A 13,438-nucleotide genomic window follows, 5' to 3' on the forward strand; every position below is an offset into this window, starting at 1 on the left:
TTACCGAGGTGACCCCCGGCACAACTAAGTTATTTACCTGATCAATTGGGGAGAGGAGGTGCTTAAGCCACTGGGACCCGGAAGGCGGGGAGGGGGGGCAGTATTGTCTGTGAGCAGCCATCAGGTTCGGAAAGCTGAAAATGCATATATGGTTGGGGGTGCGCTCGGAAGGGGAGAGGGGGTCGCTGCAGCGATTTCGGTGGGAGGGAAGCAATGGTAGGTTGCGCTGTAGGGAAGGGGAGGGGTGCTGCAGGGGCGGGCGAGGCCGGGGAGGGGAGAAGGCCGTTAGCAGGGGAACCGTGCAGAAGGCCGGAGGGGGAGGCCAAGGGCGGGCGGAGGCTGCAGAGTTTTCGGGGGAGTGTAGGGGTGGCTATGCCGACGACTGGGGTACGTGCTGGGGAGGAGGAGTGGGTGGGAGGGACTCCGGTGGGCGGCTGGGTCGGGGAGGGGTGTGCGCGGGAGTCAGTGGCGCGGCCTGGGGTGGCGGTGTGGGGGAGTCCGGGGGCGGGGCCTGCCCGGCGGCTCAGGGAGCGGGGGCGGGGCTGCCCTTCCCGGCCGCGCGGTGCGCGGGCGCCTGGCGAGTGTGCGCGGGGGCGCGCGTGCGCGGGCCCGGGAGGAGGCTCCCGAGCCAGTCGGCCGAGGCGGCGCAGCCAGCTCCCCCGCGCCCTATGTGAGGGAATCGGGGAGGCCCGCGGCGCGCCGGGGAGGGCGAGGCATGTGCACGGGCCGGAGGGTGCTGCGGCCGCCCGAGGAAGAGGAGGACGGCGGCGGCGGCGAGGAGAGCGGGGGGCTCGCGGCGGCGGGCCCTGGCCGAGGGGATGCAGCGGACTGTGTGTGTCTGGCTGTAGCTGACGGGAGGCGGCGAGGAGGCGCCGGAGATCCGCGAGAGGGGCGACCAGGAGGCGCGGCGGTGGCGGCCGCGAGAAGTAGCAGCAGGACGGGCGGCGGCGGCGGAGACGGAGACGGCAGCCCTGAGATGCATTTTCCTCTCCAGCGGCCATGTTAACCAGGAAACCTTCGGCCGCCGCTCCCGCCGCCTACCCGACCGGTAAGGAGGCCCGGGCCCCGCGCCGCCCCGGGCGCGCAGCCCCGCGGCCCCCGGGCCAGCCCTCGTGGCGCGGGCTCCCGCTACCAGCGGGACCTCGAACAAAGTCTGCGGCGGGGCGGCGCGGGGTCCCCCGGGCAGACGGCGCGCCCTCGCCTCGGCTCCGCTCATTGTTACTCGCGAGCTCCGAGGCTCCTCCGAGCCGGCCGGGGGCCGTCCCGGGCCTCCCCCGCCCGGGCCTCCCCCGCCCGGGACTCGGCGAGGCGGCGGCGCCCGGGTCGGCAGTCCCGCCCCAATTCAGGCCTGCGGCCGCCAGCAATGTGAGCCGCCGGCCCGCGCCCGGGCCGGCTCCACCGCCGGGTCGCGAACTCGCTCGCGCGCCAGGGGCCCGACTTAACTTTGCAGCCGCCCGAGCCCCGCCCCGCGGGAGTGCCGGGTGTCTGCGTCCCCGGCCTCCTGCCGCTCCAGGACGCCCGCGTTCACTGTCCCCGGCTCTGCCCCGGGGAGAGCGGGTTCCGCAGCCTGGAGGGGTGGGGCGGGGCCACCAGGTCCGGGTGACTTTCTCCCCCTTGACCCTCTTTTGTCTCCTCCCGCGCGTGGCTGCCAGGCCGAGGAGGGGACAGCGCCGTTCGCCAGCTTCAGGCTTCCCCGGGGCTCGGTGCTGGGGCCCCCCGGAGCGGAGTGGGGACCGGCCCGCCCTCCCCCATCGCCCTGCCGCCGCTCCGGGCCAGCAACGCTGCCACCGCAGCCCACACGGTAAGATCCAGGCCGCGGGCGGCGCGGGGAGAGGGGCGGAGGGCCCCGGGGCACAGGCACCCGGACTTGGGGGATAATGCGGCCGGGAGAGGGGAGAGAGGTCGAAGTGCGAGTGTCTCCACGCCAGTGGCCTCTCCGGGACGCCGCCCTCTGGAACTTGAGCGAGCCCAAAGCCGCAGCCACAAAGGAGGATTCGTGGCGTGGGCCCCTCACTTCCCCTCCGGAGCCCGCCCACCCCTGCGTTCCTCTTCCTCGGAACTTCCTCCTGGTCGCTTTCCTTCTCTCTTCGCTCCCCCCGCCCCGCTTTTTATTCCGTCCTTGCTTCCTCGAGCTCCTTTTCCCTGACCCCTCCACCACCACGTTGGGTAGTGGGTATTTATAGAAACAGATATGTGTTAGGGGACAGCCAGGCCGTCCTGCCCGGAAAATCGATGCCCCAGAGAGCGTCCCGGGCCTGGCTCTACCCAGCAGGGAGCACCGACAAGTGTCCTCCGCGTGTGGAAGCATGTTTTATGAGCGCTACAGGTTTGAGCACAGCAGAAAGTGTAATTAACATTAACAAAAATAAGAACCGCAGCAGCAGTCAGAACAACATGCCACCCCTGTAGGATTCTGCAGTTGGATATTATTCAAAAGAAAAGGGCCAGCTTTGCTTCGGAAAGAGGTGGGAAGGGATGGGCACCTGACAGGGACCACCTGACAAGTGCTGTGGTCCCTCAGAGGGCCAAGAGGGAACTGGAAGCTCGGTGCGGGACTGGTGGCTGCAGAGATCAGCAAGCTGGACTTGATTTCAGTACGTTCCTTTTCTCGGCTCCCAGAGAGAGCCCTTGGATGGTGGCTGACAGCCTAGGGGAGATGTGCCCTGGAGGAGTTGATGGCTTCCAATGTCTTGTTTATGATTGGATCTTCCAGAGGAACTGCCTAAGATGGTTCTGTATGAGGGGTGCTTGCTAAGGATATGGCTTTGTTTGCCAAGTGAAAGTTAAGTTCTTGCAGAAAAGGCCATTTCTAGCCTTCAGAGGAGCAGCTCTGAGGGTCATGTGTTATGGGGAAACTTGTTTATGGGGAGAATTTATAAGCGGATGGCTAGTGTGGAATATTTTCTCTTAGACCTGGACATCTGTGCACAGTTCCCCAGGAACATGTTTTCTTCTTACATTTTCTTTCTCTCTCTCCTTTTCTTTCTGTCTCTCCTGACACATCTAAACCCAGGGGCTAAGAATTCACTGCACAGAAGTTAACCCATCTGTTGGGCTGTGGTTAATGGAGGAGCATCAGTAGGCCGTTGATTCTGTGTGTTAGAGTTGACTGTTCTTGTCACAGTGATGTTTTAGTTGAGAAATCGCCATTGGGTTAGGTGTTTCAGTTTGGTTTGGAATCATCAGACAATTTGGAAAATATAACATCCAGTTTTTTTTCCACGTGTGAATGTAATCACATGAATTGGTATGACCTGGAAAAGAAATACTACTTGGTTTGCATCCGGCTTCCAGTTATATAAGGGTGGGCTTTGCTTGATCAGAGCCTCTTTACAACTGAAATATGTAATGAGATGACAGAAAATGATACTAGAGGAATAGCCTGTGTGGTGGACCAGAAATGAAAAGATGGGTGGGTGCTTCTTGGGACTCCTAATGATGGTGCTTATATTTTGCTGTGGTATCTACCAGATTTACCTGTGATTAACTTACCTAAACTTCAGTAAGCTGTTGATCATTAGAAGCTTGGTTTTGAAAGTATGAATTTTGGTTGTTCTTTAGTTTTGATTTTATTTGCACAGCATTGCAGACTTCCTCAAACAGGCAAGTAAAAGGACCACAGAGTTTATCTGGTTCTACTCCTTAATTTTACAGATGAGGAAAGAGTCAGACAAGTGAGCTAGTTTGGTCAAGACTCCTGAGCCAGTTCCCATCAAGGTTGGAGCTAAAGCCCAGGCCCTCCTAAGTCCAGCTTTAACACACTGCTTGACTGCTAATTCTAGGAAATTGTATTAGTTTTGGTATAAATGCAAGAACCTTAGCAGATCCATGTGTCCGTATGTCTTTCAGGTTTTTGTAAGCTTTTAGTTTTTAATTTCATAGCAGTTACAACTAGGAAGAGCTATTTTTGAATGGGTGGGGGAAGGGCATTACGGAGAGGAAAATAATTTCGTGTTTGCCCATATTTTCTCTTGTAAATGATGTAGTAGGTAGATAAACACATGACTATAGGGATTATAAACTTTGGAATTTATCTAGTGCATTGCCCTTTTGTACCCTATCTCCATGGATATATTATAGTAAGTCAGTTTATCTCTGTCCTGAAAGCGTACCCAATAACTATTTTGATTCCTATTAGTTTTTTTCTTTTTAATGTTGTATGGGAGATATTAATGTGCTTATTTTTTAAATTCTGAAATATTAGTATTGTATCACTTCCTTAACTGTTTAATATTTAAAGCACTCTCCAATTACCAGTTTTACCTTTATAAGATAATTGGAGTTAAAGAAGGATGAATATTCCCATTTAAAAAACAGTAATGTTTGTTAGAAGAAAAAGACATTTGACTCAGGGCCACACAGACCGTCAATGTGTTTGAGGAGGAGCTAGAATTCCGATCTTTTTGGACTCAGTTCTATTCCCATAACACTATACAGCATTTCTAAGATGACTTCAGCAAAGTTTTAAAACTAGAAATGTTAGCACAGTGAAGTATATGCTGTTTTCCCTTTTATTTTTGGAAGAGATTAAAACTACCAAATTGACTATTGTTCTTACATAATTTTTAATGCTAAAATGTGTCATGGTCAAAGAGGGCTTTTGGGGGTCTCTCTGCTTCAACCCATATGTTGTAGGTATCTAACAATTACATTCATTCAGTATTTTTATATTTGAGAGGCACTGTGCTAGGTAGGCATTGGCAAATAGGAAAAAGTGAGTGAGAGGTTTTAAACATTCTTAAGTTTATGGTGTTGCCCTGGCATATGTCTTGTGGAAATGTTTTGGCATTTCTAGGGCTTTTTTTCTCCCTTTTTATAGATGAGTTAATTGCGCTTCCGACCTGGGTTGTGATTGTAGAGTCCCACAGTGTTTAAGACTCAAAATCCTCCTTCCTCTTTCATTTAGAGCCTCTAAAATGAATCTCCCTAACATCTGGAAAGTTTTTAAGATTCCACATGTCACTTTTAAGTGTTTAGTTGATCTCTTCTGCTACAAGTACTCTTTAACAGGCTGTCATTTGCTTCCAAGTCTCTGCTGATGCAATGCAAGCCTAACATCTTGTGACTTGGGTCACTGGAGACAAGTCCCAATTAATTCCCTGGGTGTTAACTTCATGTTTTCTTATGAAGGTACAAAGGTAGTTCTTAACAGCTCAGAGAGGTGAGAGTTAACAAGGAGTGATTGACATGTGTTCTTCCACTCAACAGACGTTGACTGAGTACTTACTGTATGTTGGGTTTATGTCAATAAGGACTTAAAAAGATAAGATAAGAGGTGACCCCACCCTGGAATTGTTCACAGCCAGGTGGGTACATCAGGTGTGAAAACAGGTATGTAAAACGGAATAAGTGTTTTAAAATATCAGTGCTCTATAAGCACCCTGGAAGGGAAAGGGACCATTTCACAGAAGAGGTAAGAGTTTAACTACGCATTGAAGGGTGAGTATGAGTTTACCATGTAGTCCTGGTTAGGAAGGAGATTCCAAGCAGAAACAGGAAAGGACAATAATTCTAGCTCTCCTTTACGCAGTACTATACTACGCACTCTATATCTTTTACCTTATTTAATCCTCCTAATGGCCCTAATGAGGTAGCTTTGTTACCTTCTTTTTACAGATAAGGACACTGAGGTTTAGAGAGATTAAGTAAATTGACCAAAGTGACACAGTTAGTAAGTGGTGAGCTGGGATTCATTTCCCATGCATCTAATTGAAAATCCCTGGACACCTAACCATTATGAAACATAACATCCCCCAAAACAGTGTAAAAGAGCGTGGTGTCTCCATGGGTCTTGGGGAATCCAGCTTATTCTCGGAGAGAATATGATAGTGGTGGGTGACACTGGAAGGACTCAGGTCATATAGCCTCTACATTTGAGAACCTCATGTTCTTGCCTGTGAGGTCTCATATTATCTGTGGAAATGGGGTGCCTGTGTGGACCTTAAGCAAAAGCAAGGGCAGTGTCAGAGTGACACTTTTCAGTGGTAACTCTAGAAGCACCATGGAGAGAAGAGACTTGAGGAATTGTAGACTTAGAAGCGAGGGGACATGTTAAGAGGCTGCTTCGGTTGTCCCAGTGAGAGACAGCAGGGGTGTGAGGGGAGGCGGCGTGGATGGAGGGGAGTGGGGCAGATAGGAATGACGGGGCTCTGTGGTGACTTGGGAAGGTGTGGGAGACGTGGAGACAGAGTGATTATTCGTGGGTGAAGCCTTTTGTTGACCAGAAATTGAGGGTTGTGGGAGGAGGAAATGGTTTTGGTAGAAAAAGCGTGAGTTGAGTTTGAGTTGCTTGTGAGAAAGGTAGCTGATCTGGAGTTGGATACAGGGGGTCTTGAGCTTGGGAGACATAGATCGGGCTCATCTTAGCTAGAGGTGTATGTGTGGCGGATGTCAGCCCCTGGGGGGTTGCTGGAGCCCTGGCTATGGTCATAGTCGACCAGGGAGAGTTATGGGAGTGAGAAGCCACCAGCGACTTGAGGCTTGAACCCTGGGGAACTCTGGAACCCTTCTTCGTTGCTGCTTTGGAGGAGACCAAGAGAAGGTAGTTGGAAAGACAGGAGGTGATCCAGTTAATTGGCAAACTCTCTTTAGTTCTAGTCACTCAGCTTTTTTTGATGATATTTTGAATTATGCAGAACATTAAAATTGCTCTTGCAAAAATTGAAGTTGGTTTCTGAAGCTCAGAACGTTTTACTTTGTCCTCTTTTTAGGAGTTCCTAAAGCCCCAACGTTAATTTTGTCCCCAGTGAAGCCTCATGCTTTTTGTAGCATGTATACTGGTAATGTCGGTTTTTCTTCTGAAATCTCTCCAAGCTGCCCTGAAGAGAATGGTTCTCTAGGAGACATATATTTCTAATTTCAGGTCCTTTTATTCCCTGGTGCTTGAAAGACCATAGTGGAGAGGAGGAGAGGTTCAGAGAGTGAGGCTTGGGAACAAAAATGCATGGACAAGCCTGTACTACTTTTGTATATACCCAGGACTTCCTAATGCCTTTTTATGAACTGCTTTGCTTTTGGCATAGAACGAGGATAAAATAACCTGTCCAGCTACCTGACAGAAGATAAGTTCACTTAGCATGGAATATCATCTGTGAGTTTAATAAAAGGGTTCAACTAGCAGTCTTCCAGAAATCTGAGAAATAAAATCTCTCAATGAAGTCATACTTCAGAAAGGCCCAAGTACTATACTGTATCCTACTTTGTTTTAGAAGATTGCAGAGAGAAAGTGCATGCCTCAGATAGTCCCTGTGCATATGCTGTGTGTCAGTTAAAGAAAATTCGAAGGTCTTGGTCTCCTAGTAAGAAGGACTTGGAATTTCATTTTATAATCGACATAGTCCCAAACCACTTCCTGAATTATATTACATATTACAGAGCACTTCTATGCGTTTAGTGACATGTAAACCCAAGAGGTAGGATTTAGGAGGAGATGATGGGAAAATTACTGATAGTAGAGGACTTCAGCTAGTTGATTGTAAGCTCCTGAAGGGCAGGGACTCTGCCACATGTGTGGTTAGGCCTCAGGTAACACTGGCTGAATGAATGAGATGGATTGTGAGAGGCAAGTTGATCTTTAAGCTTTCATATAAAAATCATCTAGTGGGGGGCTTCCCTGGTGGCGCAGTGGTTGAGAGTCCGCCTGCCGATGCAGGGGACACGGGTTCGTGCCCCGGCCCGGGAAGATCCCACATGCCGCGGAGCGGCTGGGCCCGTGAGCCATGGCCGCTGAGCCTGCGCGTCTGGAACCTGTGCTCTGCAACGGGAGAGGCCACAACAGTGAGAAGCCCGCGTACCGCAAAAAAAACCCCACAAATCATCTAGTGGGATGCTTTTAAGACTTGTGAGTGATTGTCTGAGGCTGGCAAGAATTCCTAACTGGGAGGGGATCCTGGCTGCTAGTCCTCTTCTACCGCTCACCTCTTGGCCATAATAATGCTTGAAAGAAATCCCAAGTAGATTCTCAGTAGGAAGGCTGGGGCCCCTTGGCTTATGCCATCAGTTTTGTTCAGACAGGAATGTTTGTGGATGGTATGTGTGCCTGAAATAGAAATTGCTACTTTGTATTCCTTGTCAGAAAGCTGAGTATCCCAGCAGCCTGGAGAAATACATGTCTTGAGAGAGCCAAGCCATTGACCAAAGGAAGGCCCAAAAGAGTGTGGCGGTTGGATTGTTGGGCTGAATGGCCTTAAATGGTCATCACAGCCAGTGAAGCCTAGAAACTTAAAAATAGGTTTGGGGTTTACAAGATGCTACAGAGTGCATATCTACATGGGAATCTTTCCAGCCTAAAAGTACAATTTTCTTTGCTTCTGGATCATGCACTTTCCTAGGTGTAATTAGTTTGATTTTCAGGTAGTGGAGAAGACCGAGAATGAAGACAGTAGTGTCCTCAGAGCTAAACACTGGAGAAGGAGTAGTAAACAAGACCGACCTGGTCCCTGCCCTCACGGTAATAAAGAAGCTACTAAGTGAAGTGTGAAAAATGTTATGATCTGGGGGCAGGAGAGCCAGTAGAGTGCCGACATGTTCATGCTTTTTCTGTATCCTCTTTCATCTTGATATCAAGTATGGGCTGCGTGGCACCTCTATGATATCCCAGGCCCTGTGCTAAATCTTAGGTAGAGAATGATGAGCAAGAAGCATGGTCTCTGCCTCCACTGAGGACTTACTCTAAGAACCCTGAAAACACGTACAGCAAACTCTTTGTTACGTGTAGCAGCTATGGGGGTCTTTTTCTTCTGGATCCCAAGTTTGATAGCCTTCCCCAGCCCCCCAACCTCTTCTGCCTTTATTCCTGTCTGAGGCTGTCCACGTCACGTCCACATCCGCTCTCCCTGCCGGGGTGTTCGTGAGGTCCCTCCTGCATGCACAACTCTTTCCATTTAAGAAACCTGATTCTGGCTGTAAATTCAAACCAAACTGGATTCTGTAAAGGTGGGGGTGGGCGCCGATTTATGAAATACCCCTTTTGAACAGACAGACCTCTTGCATTCTCTTGATGTTCCCTTTCTGAATTACAGATTGGCAGCAGTAAGCACACAATGAATGACCACCTACACGTCGGCAGCCACAGCCATGGACAGATCCAGGTTCAGCAGCTGTTCGAGGATAACAGTAACAGGCGGACAGTGCTCACAACACAACCAAATGGGCTTACAGCGGTGGGCAAAGCAGGCTTGCCGGTGGTGCCGGAGCGGCAGCTAGAGAGCACCCACAGACGGCAGGGGAGCTCCACCTCCCTGAAGTCTCTGGAAGGCGTGGGGAAGGTGAAAGCCATCCCCATGACACCCGAGCAAGCCATGAAGCAGTACATGCAAAAACTAAGCAGCTTTGAACACCATGAGATTTTCAGCTACCCTGAAATATACTTCTTGGGTCCAAACGCAAAGAAGCGCCAGGGCATGACAGGCGGGCCGAACAACGGTGGCTACGACGATGACCAGGGATCCTATGTGCAGGTGCCTCACGATCACGTGGCTTACAGGTACGAGGTCCTCAAGGTCATTGGGAAGGGGAGCTTTGGGCAGGTGGTCAAGGCCTATGACCACAAAGTCCACCAGCACGTGGCCCTGAAGATGGTGAGGAACGAGAAGCGCTTCCACCGGCAGGCGGCCGAGGAGATCCGCATCCTGGAGCACCTGCGGAAGCAGGACAAGGACAGCACCATGAACGTCATCCACATGCTGGAGAACTTCACCTTCCGCAACCACATCTGCATGACGTTCGAGCTGCTCAGCATGAACCTCTACGAGCTCATCAAGAAGAACAAGTTCCAGGGCTTCAGCCTGCCTTTGGTTCGCAAGTTCGCCCACTCCATCCTGCAGTGCCTGGATGCTTTGCACAAAAACAGGATAATTCACTGTGACTTGAAGCCCGAGAACATTTTATTAAAGCAGCAGGGTAGAAGCGGGATTAAAGTGATTGATTTTGGCTCCAGTTGTTATGAGCATCAGCGGGTCTACACGTACATCCAGTCCCGTTTCTACCGGGCCCCGGAAGTGATCCTCGGCGCCAGGTACGGCATGCCCATCGACATGTGGAGCCTGGGCTGCATCCTAGCAGAGCTCCTGACCGGTTACCCGCTCTTGCCTGGGGAAGACGAAGGGGACCAGCTGGCCTGTATGATTGAACTGCTGGGCATGCCCTCCCAGAAACTGCTGGATGCATCCAAACGAGCCAAAAATTTTGTGAGCTCCAAGGGTTATCCCCGTTACTGCACTGTCACGACTCTCTCAGACGGCTCCGTGGTTCTCAATGGAGGCCGTTCCCGGAGGGGGAAACTGAGGGGCCCACCGGAGAGCAGAGAGTGGGGGAATGCACTGAAGGGGTGTGACGATCCCCTTTTCCTTGACTTCTTAAAACAGTGTTTAGAATGGGATCCCGCGGTTCGCATGACCCCTGGCCAGGCTTTGCGGCATCCCTGGCTGAGGAGGCGGCTGCCAAAGCCTCCAACGGGGGAGAAGACGTCAGTGAAAAGGATCACCGAGAGCACTGGTGCTATCACATCCATTTCCAAGTTACCTCCACCTTCCAGCTCAGCTTCCAAACTGAGGACTAATTTGGCACAGATGACAGATGCCAATGGGAATATTCAGCAGAGGACAGTGTTGCCAAAACTTGTTAGCTGAGCTCAGTCCCCCAATGCTGGTAATTCTGAAAGATACGACATTGCTGAGCCTTACCGGGTTGAAAAGGAGTAGCTCAGACCTGTTTTTATTTGCTCAATAACTCGACTCATTTGTATCTTTTTGGCACTTATTTTAATGTAAGAAAGTTGTTTGTTTTGTTTTTATAAAATACATGGGGACAATGCTTTAAGTTTTTATACTTTCTGAAACTGTTTTTGTGTTCTAAAAGTACGATGAGCCTTACTGTATTTAGTGTGGCAGAGTAATAAACATCAGTGGCAGGCCATTGATTACGTCATGACTGCCGCGCATCTACAGATTGGTGTCAAAGACATTCACTATGTGTTCATGGTTCATAGTATATTCTCCCCAAGGTGATTGCCTCCGAAGGCCCCCCCTTCTCTCTCCACGCTTCAGGTTCATGCACAGGTGCAGCCTGCCCTGCTTCCGTTTTCCATAAGTTACCCAGGTGGTAGTGATGGTGGGAGGAGAATGGAGAACGGTCAGGATGAAAATGCTATTCTAAGAAAAACTGCACCTTAGAGATTTTTCCCTAAAACAGTGCTCAAAGACAAAATAAAATCCCCACAGTTGAAATGCCCAGTTAGCATTCTGACATTCTAACGGCCGGCCAAGCAGACCTGGTGGATGAATGGAAACGTGTGTTCCTCCAGATTCTCCAATGTGATCAGCGAGCTGTTTTGCAAAAAGAAGCCTTGTTTAACAAAATTGGTTTTGCACCTAAATTTAGAAATGTATTACATGAACTGTTCCTTCTCTTTGCTCTTCTCCCTGCTGTACTTCTTTCACCACACATCTGTTGCTTGCATTTAATTTCTTTTTCTTCCTTCAAATATATATCCCAGACTCCTAATACAGAAGAGAGACATTTTAGCTGTGATTACGACCATCTTTTCATATTCCAGTTTAAAAAAGAACAGCCTAGCTACTTAAGATGGGGATTTCCATAGTTCCAAAGACGGTTTAGCAGATTAGACTGAGTTCACACCTTTCACGTGCCACAGTAAAGGTTCTCTTAGGCTGGGAAAGCATCAGCTCTTTAAAAAGAGAGGGTTGAAAATCCTCTTCATGAACAGAAGTCATTGTGCTTGTTCAGCAAGGCCAATTTTAACAACAAATTCGAAGGAGGAAAACTTCAGCCTCAAGCTAAATGGTTTGATTTACTCTATGCATCATTAGAAGAACCACAGACATTACATTCCTCTGTTTTATTTTACTTTCGTTTGGATTGCACTGATTGTTTTTGTGGGAATGACACTTTACCTGGAAAAGTAACTGAGAGTTAGGTAAAAGAACATTTTCTCCTCTGAATAATAATTATTTTCACAGTGAAAATTTCAGTATTTTATCACTAATGTATGAGCAGTGATATATATCAATTTCAAGGCACGTGGAAAAATTTTTTTAGTATGTGCAATTTAAAATAGAAAGATTTCTGCCTGTTTGGACAGTAGGTTTTGGGTAGTATGAATTAGGATAAATACTCTTTTATATGCACAGATATTATTGTATTGATTGCCTGTAAATTGATTTACAAGTACTTAAAGCATGGTCCCCAGCGAGGCCAAGAAAGTTTCCAGTTAAGTTCTTTTAATATTAATCCTACAGTTTCTCTTTTAAGAAAAAAAAAAGTAGTTTTGAACAAAACACTTCACTTATCTTGAGGCTTTGTCAGTTGATGGTGGAGAAAAATGCTCAGGAACTGTTACAGATATTTGCCAAAAAAATCAGTAATAAGATTAGCTTATTAATAAGATAGTGGTGTTGATATTTGCTTTACTATTTAAGGGTGTCACTGATAAATTAATTTATATTTCTGTTTTTAGAAATTATAGCTTCTTCCCCCTAGTCAAATTCTTTAGCCTGTTGTACACATTTCTGTGTAATCTGTGGAAGTGCAATAATGTTAGTAAGTTGCATTTTAAATGATGCTCATGTGATGATACCCCCCAATCAGTGGCTTATAGAGTTTAAAGATTGTGTATTTATTATTAAAATTTTGGCTTAAAGGCATAAGAAGTGGCTTTGTAAAACCACAAGTCTCCTAATGATGGTTAGCGTCTTTAAGTCATTAAAATAAAAACATTAAGGCTATTTTCCCCTTCCAGTGCTCCTCTTCCATCGTATCTACTCTCGAGATTTTCACTTTTAGTTTTAAATATATGAACCTGAGCCTGCCATTAATATGAATATCCCTATAAAATGATTATCCATGTGAAAATTTATAAATGGGCTAATACTGCTTGTCTTCTCCCTCACCACACAAAACTGGTTCTTAAGATGCCAACAGTGCATTTGTGACTATCTTTATTCACAAATGTAACCGGAAACTTTTAAGCCAAACTATAATGTGCAGCACTATTGGGGGTCCCCCAACACCACACCCCCTAAATACAGGGAAATTTCCCTTATTCACAAGAGCTGCCATGTTCAGTGTTTAGTGATAGAGCTGCTTTTTAATTCTAGCTTAATTGTAATGTCAAAAAAAAAAAAAAAAACCAACAAAACTGTTGCATCGTTGTGATTTTAAAACAAATGAAGGGCTCCGATAGGCTACTAGGAGTTGGCTTGGAAACAGTCCTTGGTCTCACAGGTTACCATTGTCTAGGGATGTCTGAGCTGTTTTCAGATTTAGGAAGAGCACAGTGTGGTCTTGTCTTTGGTTGCGGTCTCATCTGGCTCCGTTTCTTGCACCCCCAGAGCGTGCATTACCACTTAAGTGTATTGCTACAACAGTGGAACAACAGTGATGCAAGACAGTGTAGATTAACAGTAGAGGAGAAATTGTG

The 13,438-nt window shown here is 48.4% G+C and overlaps 1 protein-coding gene across 3 annotated transcripts; it reads left to right on the top strand.

The window, feature by feature from the left end:
• Nucleotides 1-732: 732 nt before the first annotated feature.
• On the top strand, nucleotides 733-10,945 carry DYRK2 (dual specificity tyrosine phosphorylation regulated kinase 2). Of its 3 annotated transcripts, XM_067009708.1 has the most exons (4): nucleotides 733-1,048; nucleotides 1,653-1,801; nucleotides 8,353-8,449; nucleotides 9,021-10,945. In XM_067009708.1, the coding sequence occupies exons 3-4, from the start codon at nucleotides 8,372-8,374 to the stop codon at nucleotides 10,626-10,628; spliced, it is 1,686 nt and encodes a 561-aa protein (XP_066865809.1). In that variant the 5' UTR covers nucleotides 733-1,048; nucleotides 1,653-1,801; nucleotides 8,353-8,371; the 3' UTR covers nucleotides 10,629-10,945. The 3 variants fall into 3 exon arrangements, with proteins under 3 accessions (XP_066865809.1, XP_058936804.1, XP_058936807.1); XM_059080821.2 differs by lacking the exon at nucleotides 8,353-8,449 and having other exon boundaries at nucleotides 745-1,048; XM_059080824.2 differs by lacking the exons at nucleotides 1,653-1,801; nucleotides 8,353-8,449 and having other exon boundaries at nucleotides 959-1,048.
• Nucleotides 10,946-13,438: the final 2,493 nt, after the last annotated feature.

This window comes from Kogia breviceps, chromosome 12, assembly GCF_026419965.1.
Source record: "Kogia breviceps isolate mKogBre1 chromosome 12, mKogBre1 haplotype 1, whole genome shotgun sequence".
NCBI classification, from domain to species: Eukaryota; Metazoa; Chordata; class Mammalia; order Artiodactyla; family Physeteridae; genus Kogia; species Kogia breviceps.

Excerpts from the sequence above, each read along its gene's own strand:
- DYRK2 (XM_059080821.2), top strand. The coding sequence starts at position 1,000 with ATGTTAACCAGGAAACCTTCGGCCGCCGCTCCCGCCGCCTACCCGACC. Across the intron at positions 1,049-1,652 it reads TCCCGCCGCCTACCCGACCG|GCCGAGGAGGGGACAGCGCC; the intron begins GTAAGGAGGCCC and ends CGTGGCTGCCAG. Across the intron at positions 1,802-9,020 it reads CTGCCACCGCAGCCCACACG|ATTGGCAGCAGTAAGCACAC; the intron begins GTAAGATCCAGG and ends TCTGAATTACAG.